The sequence below is a fragment of the Gobio gobio genome, assembly GCF_949357685.1.
Source record: "Gobio gobio genome assembly, chromosome: 22".
In the NCBI taxonomy this organism is placed as follows: Eukaryota; Metazoa; Chordata; class Actinopteri; order Cypriniformes; family Gobionidae; genus Gobio; species Gobio gobio.
In genome coordinates this window covers 19886483-19903403 of record NC_137118.1, presented here as the reverse complement: position 1 = coordinate 19903403, position 16921 = coordinate 19886483, and the positions used below count along the sequence as shown (strand labels likewise).

Sequence of the window (16921 nt, the reverse complement as noted above, 5' to 3'; positions counted from 1 at the left end):
TAAATATAAAAGAATAGCAGCGTCCATCCCACGACTAAAATTAAAATGGCACAGTGAAACCACATAATTTGAATCAGTTTCAGAATGAGTTTTTTTTCCAGCTGATGAATGATAAAAACATTGACAGCCAATCAGAATCCATCCCGCTTTAAATAGCTTGAGGGTTTAAAGTGGCAGACGACAAAACAGGACAATATTGTCCGCTGGTGTGGTCTTTACAGTTGGTGTGAACGGGCCTTAAACCAAGAGATTTGGGTATAAAAACTGAGGAAACATGCACTTTTTATATTGCTTGATAAAGCTTTAATTTATCTGTAATGACACAGTTTCCAGCTGTGGATTACGCATTCAGCATCAAGAGTACAGTACATGACACCTACAAAAAAACAAAACACAAAAGATTCAAAAACTGAAGTCTGTCCAGCCATACCTTTACACTGCCAGAAAAAAAATGAACAAACTCATAGGGGAGAACAAAAATGTACAACTTGGGGATAAATTAAGCCTCAGGAAGCAGTGTATGTAATGGTTATCAACCAAACTTCATAAATAAACTGTACATACTCTTTAAAAAAAAAAAGTTAAAAGCTTTTTCCTTTGCTTTTGTCAATTTACAGCACATAAAATAAAAGCGGTGGATCACAACTAGACTTTTTTTTTGTTACTCTGATTGATGACCGTAGATGGTAGACATGTAGCAGTAGTTTTTCCTTGGTCGCTTTGTTCAACCTTGAGTCCAGGGCTGTAGTAAAGAATGATCATGAGTGAAATGTAGTTATGTTTCAATTATACCTCAGGATGAGACTCAAATTGGCTGTTTCAAAATGCAGCTTAGTAAGTCTTGAAACATAACCATATAGTTTCAGATCTTGTAATTCCGGACCAACACAGTTCATGTAGACTGTCACACTTCTTTTGACGGTAGTTGCAAGTAAACAGCGGCTGGTACTCAGGTTGACAAGTGCAGAACAGCCACACATTTTCTCATGTCCACATGGCACCATACGGGTCACCAGTCTTCTACAAAACATGTTAATCCGACATACAACTGTACACTTGCGGGGAAAAAAAAAAGTCCAGTTCCCCACAAAACTTAACGATAATACAATCCTTTCAGAATTGACATATCAAAAAAAGGCCATAAACATCATATTTCCGCAAACACACTCGGCATTCTCTCACAGCCAGGGAAAAGTCTAAACAGGAAATTTACAGTGCATTGTAGACTTTTCGTTAATGAGGTGAATTTACAAGTTACATTTTGACACAATATTTCACATATATAAAATAAGAGCCAGCAGATATGGTTGAAAGTAAAGAGCAGAACTTGGATAGTTGCAGAAAAAGCCGGATTTCCCCTTCCCTAAATAAAATTATGGTTTCTACAGTGGCGTTTCAAGTGTTCGACTGATAGAAAACCAACCCCCCCCCCCCCCCCCCAAAAAAAAAACATGTTAGTCACATGTTCATGCGAACGTACATTCAATTTTACCAGTGTTGCAGATCGACAACAAATTGGGCCTTATTCAAGAGCAGAATTCATTTTTGATAATCATAAAACCATTCTTACATAAAAAATTTTCTTACAAGCATTCAATTGTAGCACTGGATTGAATTCATGCAAGGATGGTTTTAACTAATAATTCAATTTATCAAGAATTGATACGCAAAATTATTCAACTCAATGGCAGCAATTGGTGTAATGGATAGCTGAGTATAACTGAATAATTCGTAAAAGCATTTTGTCATAAATTGTCACCTTAAAGTTTCCAATTGACAAAAGAATGGTTTTACAAATTAATTCCATGTAACAATTTAAGAGTGCATTTTTCAACGATTTTGTAAAACTTGGTCGTGTTTCATGAATGAGGCTCATTATTTGTATGAGGAACAATTCATGTGAAACGGTCAACAAAATCTGAAATGTTTATTATACCACAACTGGACAAAGAAATGGGTTTGGAAGCTTTTTTTTTGTTTCACAGCCTGAACACAGTATTACAGTTTATAATGTATATGGTTATTGCTAACTGTTAATACTTTTTTTAACTGCAATGTTACGAACAAATGGCATTCACTTTGTGGCCTCATGCACAAAACACAAGTTTAAGTATATTTCCATTAGTCAGCCCAAGTGTTCAGTAGAACAAACTCAGATGCATTCAAATTAGAAATAATAAACCAACACCAAAAACTCAAACAATGGAGGGTTTGGCATTGGGCTAAAACAGTGTTTATCACTTCCTAAATGGCAGCTGATGAAGACACATGCACACGGCTCACGCCAATGTGTTTTCCTGAATCACATATATTACGGTTTTAGAATAAGAAGGGTTGAACTTTCCAAGTAAAGGAGTAGATGAGTATCTGTAAAACAATACTGCCAGTGCTGGCATGGGTACGTCACGATCAGTGCCATGATTCATGAACACAGCAGCACATGAAGGCGAGTCAAGAAATGAGGAAAATGCAGAAAGGGCGGTTTAACAGCAAAGTGCTGGCAGTACGAAACAACACAAGCAGTTTCTCAAGATACAACTGCGGAGACAAAAAAAAAAAAATGGGAAAAAAGGCAGAGAAGAATGTCAATTGTTTCGTGAATACTGTTTGACTTGTAGTTAAGGGGATTTATGTTGTAGGGGAATTAAAAAAGCCAAAAGGCACACCGTGCGACTGAAATATTTTGAAATGTCTCAGAGTGTAAATGCAGATGTTTGCCAACAGTTTTTATAATTTTACACGATAACTAACAAAAAACAGTGTATATAACCACTCAAATTCTTAAATGACAACAGAATTTGGTTTAATTGGATAACTGAAATGGCGTCGGATGAAATGTTCGGACAATTTAGGAGGTAAATCTGAGCATTTATATCCAGTCAAACATTTGCAGGAAAATACTGACAGAGCTTCTCAAACCAACAGCGGCACGGGAGGAAACGTTTTAGCAAACCCTGATTCTGGTACGAGAGCAAATAGTGCAGAGAATGAAGCACATGAAGATAAAGTCCTTGAAGAAAAACCATGGTTTTGGCTTTGAAAAAGCCTAAATTATAACGTTAAAAACGTTTACTCTTCAAATGGCACTACATTTCTTAAGATATGCAATTCAATCGGCAGATATCATGTTGAGGATAACTTGGGCTCAAACTAGGCCTTTATACCTCTTGTTTGAATACTGCAGGGTGGCTGCAAGTACAAGCGTTGCGTCGTTTTAGGATAGTTCGACAGTAAGCGTATACGAACCTTTGCCACAATTCCCTATGTATAACCTCTACAGAAGATATTGCTCTGTCCAGTAAACATAAAATGGACCTGAGTGGATCCGTTTTGAGCATTCAAAAGTCCAAAAATGTATAAAATATGGCAAGAGTGCTGTATGTTGAGAGCAACACTGTGATAAGCAAGTGATCCATTGATGAGCTAGTGCCATTTTAAAAGGCTTCAGTCATTCTCTACCTCACTTTCGTGCTGATATAATGTTTAAAAATCTAACCGCCCATCCAAACACATGATAAAACGGATATGTCGCAATACACAGAGTTGTTCAACCACCACTAAACATAGCAAGGACCTTAAAAATGTTTTCATTTAGATGTATTTTCATCAGGGCTCTGATGCCCGCTGAAGTACCGCCTCGTTGCCAGACATCGTTTCCTCGTTTTTCTTTTCTTCACCCCTTCATAACTTTTGGCTCATCTAGAACGAGGTCTCACATTGTCAAGAGACCTCACAGGAAAAACAAAAAAAGCACCAAGGACATAAATAATCTATTCAAGCTTGCTAAAGTCACAGGATAAAAACTATCAGAAGTTGGAATAAAACCCAGAACAAAAAAAAAAAAGTTTCAGTTCATTTGTCCATCTGCGCCCATGTCTTCTCGCAGTTCTGTTTCCATGTTTACACCAGTGCATAGTCCTTGGCACACGGTGCCATTTAAACATCCAAGATTTCCTCTGCTGTACCTCCGCAACGCAATCGGTAGCGTCCCGCCCTCCAGCTGATGGTGGGGTCCCAAAGAGCGGACAAGAATATCTGAATTGTCATGGACTCCCTGATGAACCAGGCCACCGCATAGTCCAGCTTAGAGAAGGATGGAGGGCCGCCCTTTGAGAAAAGAGTGTAGAAAGAGAATTACAAAAAGGAATGTGGCAATTCAATATAAAATGGCTTTGAGGAACAACTTATGATTTTGCTTCTAAGGGCTCTTAAAAATTAAAACCATGTCTGTTTATAAATTTGGAAAGTCGAGAAAAATCCAAATGAAGTAACAACCAATTCCGTTTCTTCAGTAATGTGACATTTCTGATTAGAGGATTTAAACCCTGAAACCTTGATTTTATCCATTTGGAATTGATTGGATCATCATTAAAAATGGTTGTTTTATACTAGAAATGCAGATTTGCTGTGCATTGTTTTTTTTTGTTGCCAAACCTAGTGTCTTACCTGTACTCCTCTGAGCTGGATGTAATCAGAAATGAACCAGGCCAGGCAATGGCACAGGAAAAACACCATGATGTCCCAGCGGAACACATGGTGCGCAGCCCAGCCAATGATAAGGCTCGCCACAAAGCACTCTGATATGGGCTCAATGATGGTGGCTGGCAGCATGTTGATTCTCAGCTTGGCCCATCTATAAAGAGCAGATAATAAATGAGATGTTTATGAGAAGCTCTGCAGATTTTATGCACCACAAAAAGGGAAATGATACCATCTAAAGCCATGTGAAAATATCATGAATAATACTTTTTAAAAAAACCTATCATTTAAAAAAGAAGGACAAAATCAATCATCAAAATATTCAAGATATGATCCTAACCAGGGCTTGACATTAACACACACCAACCCGGCAAATGCAGGTGGATTTCAGCAGTGGCGTGTAACACAGTCACTCCTACTAGTCACTTTTTCAAATGTAGTCTTTTAAAAAGGCAACTGAAATGCAATGTAGTGGTCAAAATATCTATTTTACGATGCATATCAATACTGAAATATCTGAAATGCTTCCAGTACTAATTTTCCTCAGAACAGATACACAATACCAGCTGCGCTTTCTCTCTCTCTCTCTCTCTCTCTCTCTCTCTCTCTCTCCGACAGTGAGTTGACACACAAACCCGCCTCCCATCAATCACTCGTTTCATTTGCTCCGGGTGAATATTGTTGGTGTTACAGGGCTTGAATTTCACCGTGGGATTGCATGTATCGCGCATAATTTTACTCATTCCTGCAGATTTCGTGCTCACACCCAAAGTGCGCTCACATAAAGTCGCCTCGCAGTACTAAATAGAGTTATTTTTCGCTGCTTATTTTCGCTTTAACAGTCAAATACACACAATAATGTCAAGATGCCGGCCTTGGCGAGTATTCACGCAAACACAATCAGTTATGTTTTGAGTGAAAGTAAACAATTGATAAAGAAAACGCATGTGTCACAGTATAATGGGTCTGTGTGTGACAGCAGCCTAATATACCTACTGACAAATGATGAGATAATATTAAAAATATCTATAGTCAAACCAAAAATTATTCAGACACCAGATTTTACTAGTGGGTTCAGGACACTAAAGTTAATTTATAAGAGAGGATAGCAAAATAAAGTAAACTGTGACATATTATACCCAAACATTCTTCCTACAGTGGACTACCAGTAAAATTTATAAAAATTTGGGACCAAAATTATTCAGACACTTGGACCTGACCATGTTTTTTTTCTTAAATTGCTAATGCGCCCTTTTACACCACAGACTGAACAAAATGAGCATTGCTTGGTAATTGGTATTATCTAATTGTGTACTTAAATATAACAGCTGACAGCTGATTGTAATCCATTACATACCTTTCTATCAAACTTATCTGACATTATCAAGATGAATTTGTTCTGACACAGTTTAACGGAGTTCTTGTCATATTTTATGAGCATTTTCGAAACTATAGCGAATAAACTGTGATAATGTGAGAAATGTTGAAGGTGTCTGAATAAATTTGGCTTTGAATGTATATGGAAGTTTTCCCCCATATTATCGGCCAAAATTGTGGCCATTGAAAATGCTTAGTGGATAGCAACTTTGGAAAACCACTAGCCCCAGTGGCTGGTGAGCAAAAAAGTTAATGTCAAGCCCTGATCCTATCAATGCTTCGCTATAAATAAGCAGGGATCCATCTGCAACGCTATCAGAAAATTGCCAACAACAACAAAAATAACCCAGTCCCATTACTACGCCAGAGGTGGTCCCATCAGGAAAACAGATTGGTTTCACTACCGAACATAAAAAAGCTGATTGAACAACTGCCGTACCTGATCATGCGAGACTGGAATTGGGCAATGGAGTATGAGCCAGAATTCTGCATGGCTACCTGCGTTGCCATGGAAAATTTCCATCCTCTGCAAGAGAAACACCATATTAGTGAACTAGCAAATAAAGGACATTTTTGCTGAGACTGATGGTAAATCGACAGCATGAGAGATATCATTCTGGACACACATTACAGGAATATATAATTCGAAACTACAAATTTTGTCATCATGTAGTTCCACAACATATGACCTTGAGATGTTCTTTCCACACAATAAAAGCATAGGGAGAACAGACTGTCAAGCTCTAAAAAGCCCTATTAAGCCCAATGTTTTGGAACTACATGAGGGTGAGTTAATTACAGAATTTTAATTGATCTATTCCTTTAAAAGAAAATGTAATTCTTTATCAGCATGATACAAAAAAATATATACAAGATATAAGACCTGACTAAATATATGATATGCCACTAGCACTGTACTGATATTTAAACAGTCTGGCGAACCTGTCTGCGATGGCCTTGGCCATGAAGTAATCTTCAGCGATGTACTGAGCGAACGCTATCAGCCCGCCGGCCTGGTCCAGGACGTCCTTCCTCATGAGACACGACATCCCTGTGACGCACTTGATTCCTGTTACATTGGCCGAGATGTAGGAACGAGGATGTGACGTTCCAAAATAAACCTGCAGGATTTCACATGGGACATGTTTAACTGTTTATATTTCACATAATTAATCTCTAAAGATTTGATGCGCTAAGAATGTAAACAACACATTTGGCAATTATTTATTTGTAGGGCTGCTAATTTAACCTGTTCAAATATTGACTTTAAGCCTGTTTTTTAATGTTTGTTTAATTTAACAGCTCACCGATAATCGACAGAGATATTTAGTAAGGAGAAATTACTTTTGAGCTTAAAAAGCTTCATAAATAAACCAATATTGCTAGCTGTTAATGCGTTTAAATATTGCATTAATTTGGCAAAAGAGCTTTAAAGTCCAGAGGCACAGAGGAACTCCGCCATATGGTGTCCCATTTCAAGTTTGGTGTCTCTACTAGCAACAGAGCCGCAACTCAGCAGTTTTATTGCAGTGTGACAGGACAGAACACAGCCCTTCCTCATGCACACAATACACGGGTACAATAAGCAATGATGTCGGTTCACAGGCAGTCTTCACAAAGCAAGACAAAGGTCTTCAACACAGTTCTGAAAAAGAATTTAGAAGGTCAGTTGTGAAGGCTCCTGACCTGCTCCAATGTGGCGGCAAATCCTTGTCTGTCTGCTACGTAAGGAAGGCCATGAACCAGTCCCACCTTCTCCGTCATTTGATTAGCCATATCAGTTAGAGTGTCTGGCTTCACTGTTGAATATTAGTTCATGATTAGCACTGGCAGAATCTCAGAGTTGCTCAAGGGTGAATCTCTTCAAAACATGCTCATTTAAAAAAAAAAAGTAATAGTATAGAATTGTATTTTGTACAATATTCACCCTTAAGGCCAACTTTACAAAAAGGCAGTAAACTTACTATTCAGTTCTAGTGTGCAAACTTACCTCGAATGCCACTGTCGCAGATCCAGACGAGTTCATACCTTGCCCCTTCATAAGCTGGCATGAGGTTATTTATTTTCGGATTGATGCCAACTTTCTTACCTCCTAAAAAACAGAGATATAGTGTCAATAATAATGACCTTTATTACAGCTATAAGTGACTGAATAAAACAATTAAAAAATTGTGGACTTGGCAAATTTAAAATAAATATTTGTGGTTATCAATTGAATTGGCTTTTTCTGTCAGTTACAGATGTTCTCATGGTAGAATGGCATGAAAAATAATATTCTATATAGAAAGGTTTGTCCCAGACTAAAGATTTTTAGTGCAAAGATAAAGTTGACGATGCGGACTCATCCTCTTCACAGTATAGTGAATGCACCTTTCATACCGATAACATAATCAGACACAGTATTTGTTTTCATTTACAAGAAGATATTTCAAGCATTCTATAGATATATTTCTCTTGTCTGTGAGTCTGTGTCGCTGAGTTTCGGTTCATTTTTGTGACACGCTCTAGTTCACGGAGACAGAGACGTCAGAAAGCATGCCCTGTTTGTTTTCTTTATTTGACAAAAGCACAAAGTTGTGTTATTGTGAGTTTACACAAATAAAAATAGAATTATTCGAATGATGTCTTATCTGTATGACCAAAAATTGCAGAGTATATTAAGCTGTATCTGCTATTATTAGGGGAAAAATGCAAGTGATCGCGCCGGCGAGTGAGAGGCCAAGATACTTATATGTTTCAAATGATAACCCATATTTGAAAGTCGAATGTGGATTTCCTGCCCAACATACTGTAATTACCACAAGGACCCGGCATTAACGATCTGTCCTTCACGGACTGCGTGACTTCGCCTTTTTTTTTTTTTTCGACTAACCAACAACAACAAAAATTGGTTGACTAAGCCTCTTCTAGGCGACTATTAGGGGGCAGCCCTACTAGGGGTGCACCGATCCGATATTAGGATCGGATATCGGCCGCGATACTGACAAAATAGCTGGATCGGGGATCGGAAAAATGAACAGATCCACAAGCCGATCCAGGTGTTTTTTTCCGTCGCAGCAGAACCGACGTCATTCGTCAGCTTCACGTGTGTCGCATGCTAGAAGAGACTCGGCTGTGTGGAGGAGATATTTCACGCTTGCCACGCGAACTAGTTCGCAATGTCTGCAAAGTAACTTAAATGTTTCGAGGGGAGGTGGTATTACTGCAAAGTCAGGGTTTTTCCTGCATTGAAAATTTTTTGACGGCCGCCAAAGCCTAATTTGATGAGTTACTGTGATTTACGAGCGATGTAGAACAGATGCTGCGCTTGTGACTGAGTGACAGAGAGACCGATCTGAGAGCTCCTCCCCCGCGCGCGCTCTCTGGGTCTTCAAAATAATCAGTGTTCGCTCTCATATTTCACATATTAATCCAAATCAAAAGGTTGGAAGACCGAAACCATGTTGCACGTGACACATTCGGACAAATTTGTCCTTGAAATATCGCTGGTTGTGAATTGCGCTCAAAAAACATTGCCTCTTCTCTTACCAGCTGACATAAAGCATACTTTCAATAAACGGGAGACAAATTTTATTCAGTTATGAAGTGTTTTCTTTGTGTTGACATCTTTCGCGATGTTCTTACAGACGGGATTCACACACAACGTGTCTGCTAATGTCCGATTCGTGACCTGATGACTCATTTGAACAGAATCATTTTAACGACTGGTTAGAACAACTGATCTGTCCAACACTGAACTCATGAATCAGTTTATTAATTTACTCAGAACGCATCTGAAATGAGAACACAAGTGCTTACCCAATTAAGCAAGAGTGGGTAGTAAGAATTATTTTTAATTATCGACAGTATTTCAGCTTATTTCTGTTGACAATGTGTAGTAAAATAAATAGGCCTAGCCTACAATCATTTAGACAGGAGTGAGGTGAAACCAGAACAAAGTTGTTATTAGCTAGCTGATCATTTTTATTAAATTGCATATGGCAGAAAATTAAGACTATTTGTTAATTTGTAATGCTACTTTTTAATATTGATATGATTATATACCAAAACAATGATCTGTAGTGTAAAAAATGTTTGGTAACTGTCAGATTACTATTGTATGTTTGACTGTTTTTTGTTTCCACTGCTACATTTTATTTATTTAAAGAAGTTTGATTACATTCTATTTTAGATTTGAAAGCACAATTGTTTTTTAAATAAATAAGAATTCAACACTTTACATTCATCTGTTATTTTGTCTTAGTTATGTTTAGTTAGTAAAGTCTGGTGCCTTTAGTCTCTTCAAGGAAGGTATAAGGTGGAAGATATACAGTTTATTATTAATTCAACAATAGTATCGGATCGTAATCGGGTATCGACAGATACACAAAGCCCAGGCATCGGTATCGGGACTGAAAAAGTCGGATCGGTGCACCCCTAAGCCCTACAAAATATATTAGAAAACACTGTAAATTTTAAAATATTTCTCTTTTGGACCATAAGTTATGATTCTGAATCCCAGTCCACCTGAATATTATTATAGTAATTAAAAACATGATTATTCCTTTTGCAGTTTTGGATCACAATCCTCATCCCAGGTCTAAAACGTATCAGTGCTGTTTTAATTTTTGTAGCTTTATTTTTATATTTTCACTTTAATTCAGTTTTTAGTATTTTTGTTATGTGCTTCTATCCTTTTTTACTTTTTTTATATATATATATTTTTATCATTATTTTCATCTAACAATTACATTTATTTCAATCAGCAAACAATTTTTAATAGTGAATTATGTTCTTACAGTACAAATTTTATTACAATGATATATTCAATCAAAATCTATGACTGGAAATCAAATTGCACATTGGTAACAGTTAGGTTTAAAGACAATAGCTATAAAAAAAAAAAAAAAAACATTTAACTTAAATAAACATGATCAAGCAATTCCATAATAAACTGCAACAGGTCTAATGTCCATCAATAAAGCAGATCCTCTTTAAATCCCCTTTAAGGATGTAAATAAGGCCGAATGAAGATTCTTTTGTGGGTCGAACTCCTGAAGATCATTGTGACAAGGCCTCTGAGAGCACTAATGCACTCTAATGCACACTTTTCTGCCGTCTGATTGGCTGGTTCGGTAAACAACTTGGAGATGTTTAAACCAACACAACCTCGCAGACGTTACATGTTTTCGAACATGGCTTCAGGTTGATGCAAAGCAGCGGATGACATCTCCAGGACAGCCCATATCCCCTGACTGTCTGTGCGGTAACAGACTAGCTGAAGGCAGCAGGGCGGATAACAGGACCCCGGAGAGACACCAGCCCCAGTCACCAGCTGTTCCTAATGAGCAAGAATCAATATCCACTCCAAGAGCTGCATTTGCATATACACAGCTGAGTTGCGGCGCACACACGGGTCGCCGTGCTGCTCTTAAGGGACTCCTGCCTTTTCCCTGCGCGCGAATAAACTAAACCGACAAAGGGAACCAAATCCATGAGGGACGAGATGTACCTCAGCATGAAACTGCCGGATTTTTCTCGATTACTGGCTTCATTTCACATAAAAAGAGAATATCATCAAAGACTTACCTATAAAAAGCCTAGCATCAACATTCGGATATTTGCCCAGAAGCTTTTTACAAACATCAATGGCTGGATCGTCATGGTCTTGGACACAGAGCAGAATCTCATACTGTGGAAGAAAAGGCAGAAACCATTTTGAGCAACTCGGTCCATTTGTCAAAGAGAACATATCACATTAATGTCATTATGGCACAATAACACACTTAGAGGCTGAGGAATATTGAAACGTGCAGTTCAGACACTCTAATGCAGCATTCAATTCCCCACAATACAGCACAAGTACTATATTAGTTTATAATGGTGTACTGTAAAAGATTACAAATTGCCAAATATTGACTGCCGATACGTCCATCTATCACTACAGGTAAAGGAATTATATCATGGAAAAACATTATGTTAATTTCACAGAGCAAAGACGTTAGCCAATCATAACAGAGGTCACAATACCGTCATAAATTTGGTGTTGTTTTTGAAAGAAGACTTCTGTTCAGCAAGGCTGCGTTTATTTGATCAGAATTACAGTAAAACTGTAATATTGTGAAATAGTATTACAATTTAAAAGAACCGTATGGGAATATACTGTAAAATTGTATTTATTCCTGTGATCAAAGCTGAATTTCCAGCATCATTACTCCAGTCTTCAGTGTCACATGATCCTTCAGAAATCATTCTGATATGCTGATTTGATGCTCAAGAAACATTTCTGATCATTATCAATGTTGATTGCATCAGCTGCTGCATATTTTGTGGAAATGGTGGTACATTTTTGACAGGATTTTTGATGAAGAGAGTTAATAACAGGAAATAATAATAAATCATCATCATCATCATCATCAGAGTGACAATTTTCATCCAGATTCAATAAGCACTGGCCACAATTAGCTGATTGACAGAAATGTTTTTTCTTTTTGGAAAACCATAAATGAAGATTTAACCAGAGCCCTGTTGTGATTTACAGCTTAGTGATTAACTTCTTTGTGAATTAGTACACTAACGGTTTCCTTTTAACTGCCATTAAATGTAAGATACTGAATGGGTAACGTTTCAACGTTCAAGGCATTTTGGTGATTGTTATAGGCTTAATACAGTTTTTATATTGAATGTCAAAGATATTATAAAGATATTATAAATGAATCCATTCTGATATTTTTGGGGCATGAAATAAATGTCAGGGTGATACAACCATGTTATATAATAATAACAAAAATGACTCATTAAAACCATTATTTTCTTGAAAGGAAAACCTTAAGTGGTTTGGCATTATTACTATAATTATTATTTTTTATTACTGTTATTAAAAGTTTTTTTTTTTGAACTTGTCCACCAAATCAAAGTCATGTGGTGCATGTATTAATTGTGTGTCAAAGTCGATAAATATCTCTTAAAACATATGATACATTGACATTATGGTATGACAATGTTATTTCAGGTTGTCTGTCTGTTAAGAATCATTGGAGAATCAGGATCTCCATTTTAAACAAAATAAATTATTGTGAAAGATGAAAGTGATTCTTAATTTATCCAGAATTGTGCAACTGTACGACACAGCTTACCCTGTCTCCCCAACGCTCACTATTTACATCGTAATGTAAAAAGAACAGAATAATGAGCCACCCAAAATAGTAATAAACACTGGTGCAAACAGCATCTGCCAAAAATATAATGGGAAAAAAAACATTGTAAAAGAGTTGAATCTGTCCCCTATAAAGAATCATAAATTTCAAAGGAGCCACAAGCCTGCTCTGAAATAGTCACTCGATTTTCTATTGATCTTGCTCGCTGCATCTGAGCTGACAACACTAAACTTCCAGCACTCTATTGAGTGTACCAGTAAAGAAAGCATGACAGGCCACATAACAAAGGCTTTCAGGAAAGGCTGTTTGAGGCTTGGAGTCGCACCAGGGCCAAAGTGAGAAAGAACAGGCCTGCGCTCTGACAAGAGACACCAGTCCCCCCTTTAGACACCTCATAGCACTCCATAGCGACCATGTTGCCATGGCTATGGCGCCGGACACGGGAGCAGAAAGACAAAGGGACTTTTCTGTGTGTCCAGAGATGCGTATATACGACAGTAACCCCGTGCGCTGCTCTGAAAGAGTGGAAGGCTTTTATTCAATCATTTATAGACCCGTCTGGGAGCAGCCCCTCCAACTTAGATGTCATGTAAGGAATCTGATGAACTGTGCCGTGATCAGCTGATCCGGAGTGCTCAGCCTGTTCTGGCTGAATGAGGGAGCTTGTTAGACTAAACAACAGATTGCGAGACAATTTAACAGATGACAGCCAGTAGCATACTAGCGTCATAGAGATGCGAGATAGAAAATTAGGGGAAATCCAAGTGTGCAATACTGGTCTCATCCTCTAAGATCTTATCACGTGTCGAAGACAGCAAAGTGCTTGTGTTTAGGGATGCTATATTATCTAAAAGTATATAAATACAATTAAAGGGATAGTTGAAAATTACGTCATTAATTACTCACCCTCATGTTGTTCCAAACCTGCAAGACATTAGTTCATTTTCTGAACACAAATAAAGATCTTTGAAATTAAATCTGAGAGATATCTGTCCCTCCATCGACTGTCTATGCAACTACCATTTTAAAGCCCCAGAAAGGTATTAAAAGACATCATTAAAGTAATCCATGTGACTGGATTGTCACTGAAATGAAATCTGAGAGATTTCTGTCTCTCCAAAGATCTTTATATGTGTTCCGGAGATTATTTCATTGATCATTTCTGGGGAAATGATCCTTTTAAAAAATTGCCTTACAAATGCAATTCATACGATCAATGACTTGACACCTTTTGTATGATGAATATGTATTTAATTTCTGAATTAATTGATATTTTTTGGTAAAAAAATGTCAGGGTGATACAACAATCCTGGTAATACGGTTCATTAAAATTATTTTTAATATATTTTATTTAAAAAAAATCCTGATATTTGAAAACTTAAAAAAGAATAAACGTTTATACTCATATGCATGCAAGTTTTAAATTCAAATGTCATGTGGAATAACCATGAAGGAAATAGATAAGAATTAATTTTAGGCATTACATTTTGTTACAACAAAAACATTTGTTGACATTTGTTAAAACTTGGCACATTAAACTAGATTTTTAAAAGATATCTTTCTCTTTTTAACCTCAACATTTATAACGATATTTATATTAAACATACTTAGCTTTTAAAATAGAAGTGCGTTCATTAGCAAATTCGTTTTTTCTGTGGCATCCAAATTGTTACAGATAATAAAATGCTGATATTTGTCAGAGCAAAAACCCTTGTTGTGCTATTTGAATTGGCAATAAAAGAACAGAAGTCTAACAGTCTCAGTCACACAAAAGGAAGACCAAGGTTTATAAATTTAATGGAGTAATTACACTAGAAAAGGCACAGGTCACCTACGGCCATTTTCCTGACCTCCACTGTCTGTTATCATCAGCGTTTCTCTCTTTAAAAAGCCCAGAGCTACTGTCCCTCCTGGCATTATTAATTTAGAGGTCTAGGCGTCTATTCCAGGAAACTTAATTGCCAAACGAACGCTGTTATTTCCTGCTCTCAAAGGAAGTTGAATGCCAAACAGGGAGTGGATTAGATGGGTGGACATAGCAAGCAACAATATATTGTAGTTTAGGTGTGTCCTTCAACAGAATACAGAAACCAAACAAACACTGAACTAGGCAAACCACCATGACACACATTAATCCTGGCTGTTGTAATAAAAAAGAAAAACCGCCCCTCGAAACGGCAGATGACAGAGCCAACTGCAAATATTGTGTTCTTACTTCAATGAGCCATATTGTAAGAGAAGCATGTTCCTGAATTCAGAAATGTCCTTAAAGCATGCATCTAAGCCAAGATCTTCTGATCTTGAGCAGCTCTCTATTCCCATGCTGATTGGCATGGGAATGGATGTTTGTTTAAGAACAAGCATGTATGCAAAAGTAGATGGCACTTTAGATTAGCACATTAGTACACATCGCATGACCTCAAGTTTTCAGAAACAATTGGATCAGAGATTAATCGAACAACTAGCGCTTTATGGACAAATTAGCAGATAAACATAACAGTAAGTTGCACATGTACCATGGTTTGTTACCTAGTTGTATGTGATTCCGTTAAGTGAACGCTCTGACGAAATATTTTAAAGTTGGAAGAGAGATTTTAACAGCTGCACATCTGGCCCTCATGACATCCAGATACAGATCTCATTCCATTGGGTTGGGTGCGTAAATGACTAAATTCCTGGGAGCCTGGGTCATTTAAGCCCCTATATTTCAGCATCTCCTCGCAGCATTTAATAAAACAATGTCCAACAACACAAATAACTCTCTCCGAAGCAATGGGCTCCAAGGGGTTCCCGCAAGATATAAATGCTTAATACCTAATAATCATGTTAACCTGCTGCTCAGCTAGAACTTGAAAAAGCCAGCTTTGCTGCAAAGATTTGAAGAGGACTCAAATGTGAAAATATCTATAGGGACTCAAAGGACCCCGTCACTGCCATTATAAAGCTTGGATTAGCCAGGACATTTTTTAATATAACTCTGATTGTGTTCATCAGAAAGAAGAAAGTCTTGAGGGTGAGTAAATCATGGGGTAATTTTCACTTTAAAGTAAACTACTCCTTTACTGTAGTCTGGATCATATTTGGATGAGGCATGTCGGCGACTCGGCAACATGTCACATACCGTGCCACATCCTGAATCTTTCTCGAAATAGGCGAATGAGGGAATGGCTTCTATAAGAAAGTAAATCAACAGTACAGTACACAAATAAAGTACAAGAAAATAAATGCAAAAAAAGTGACGGTAGTCATTGACTTGGCATTATACAAATCACCAAGGACCACGGTTTCAGTTAAAAATCTTTTTTACTCTTCTACTGAAGAAAATTCCCACATTACAGAAGTGCATTGAAGTTTATATGTATTCTCCATACGTTGCTTGTCATGCGTTGTACATGCGAATAGCGGTCGAACCTAATAAATCATTGCCAAAACATGACATGGACCCCTTTGTACATGTATTTCTTGCACTTATAAATTTTGTATACATTTAAAGTTATTTACAACATTATCTTTATTATAATACATTTTCATTGGACATTTCCATCCAATAAATAAAATACAAATTCAAGTGTTGAATTGGTCCAAATCAATTTGACCAAATACAGTTTAAATGAAATCGAAATCTTTTTATGCTTGTCAAACTTAAGTTAAAACATTTAATTGGAAAATTAATTATTGAGTTCTATTCAGTTGTGTGGTCCATTCATCATTATACATAATGTATATAATGAACAAATAAGAAAAGACTGGTGTCCTCCTGAGTCCTGACATTAGAATAGATCACAATAGGCGCCCCTTTTCTGCATAATGGGAACCACAAAATTCTAAAACATTACAGAAAGTCCTCTAAATGTCCAACATAACTAAACATTAAACACTAACATTAACTAACAACATCTTTCCCATTACTGAAAAACACATAAAACACT

At 37.1% G+C, this 16921-nt stretch overlaps 1 protein-coding gene across 1 annotated transcript in view; it reads right to left on the bottom strand.

The window, feature by feature from the left end:
• Positions 1-284: 284 nt before the first annotated feature.
• Positions 285-16921, bottom strand: part of ugcg (UDP-glucose ceramide glucosyltransferase) — a 35932-nt gene continuing 19295 nt past the window's right edge. Inside the window, exons 3-9 of the mRNA XM_079805293.1 lie at positions 11425-11527; positions 7847-7948; positions 7543-7655; positions 6799-6977; positions 6296-6382; positions 4447-4633; positions 285-4107 (exon numbers count right to left, since the gene is read on the bottom strand). Coding sequence (XP_079661419.1) covers positions 3937-4107; positions 4447-4633; positions 6296-6382; positions 6799-6977; positions 7543-7655; positions 7847-7948; positions 11425-11527 — 942 coding nt within the window. The 3' untranslated portion in view covers positions 285-3936. The remainder of the gene's footprint in view (positions 4108-4446; positions 4634-6295; positions 6383-6798; positions 6978-7542; positions 7656-7846; positions 7949-11424; positions 11528-16921) is intronic.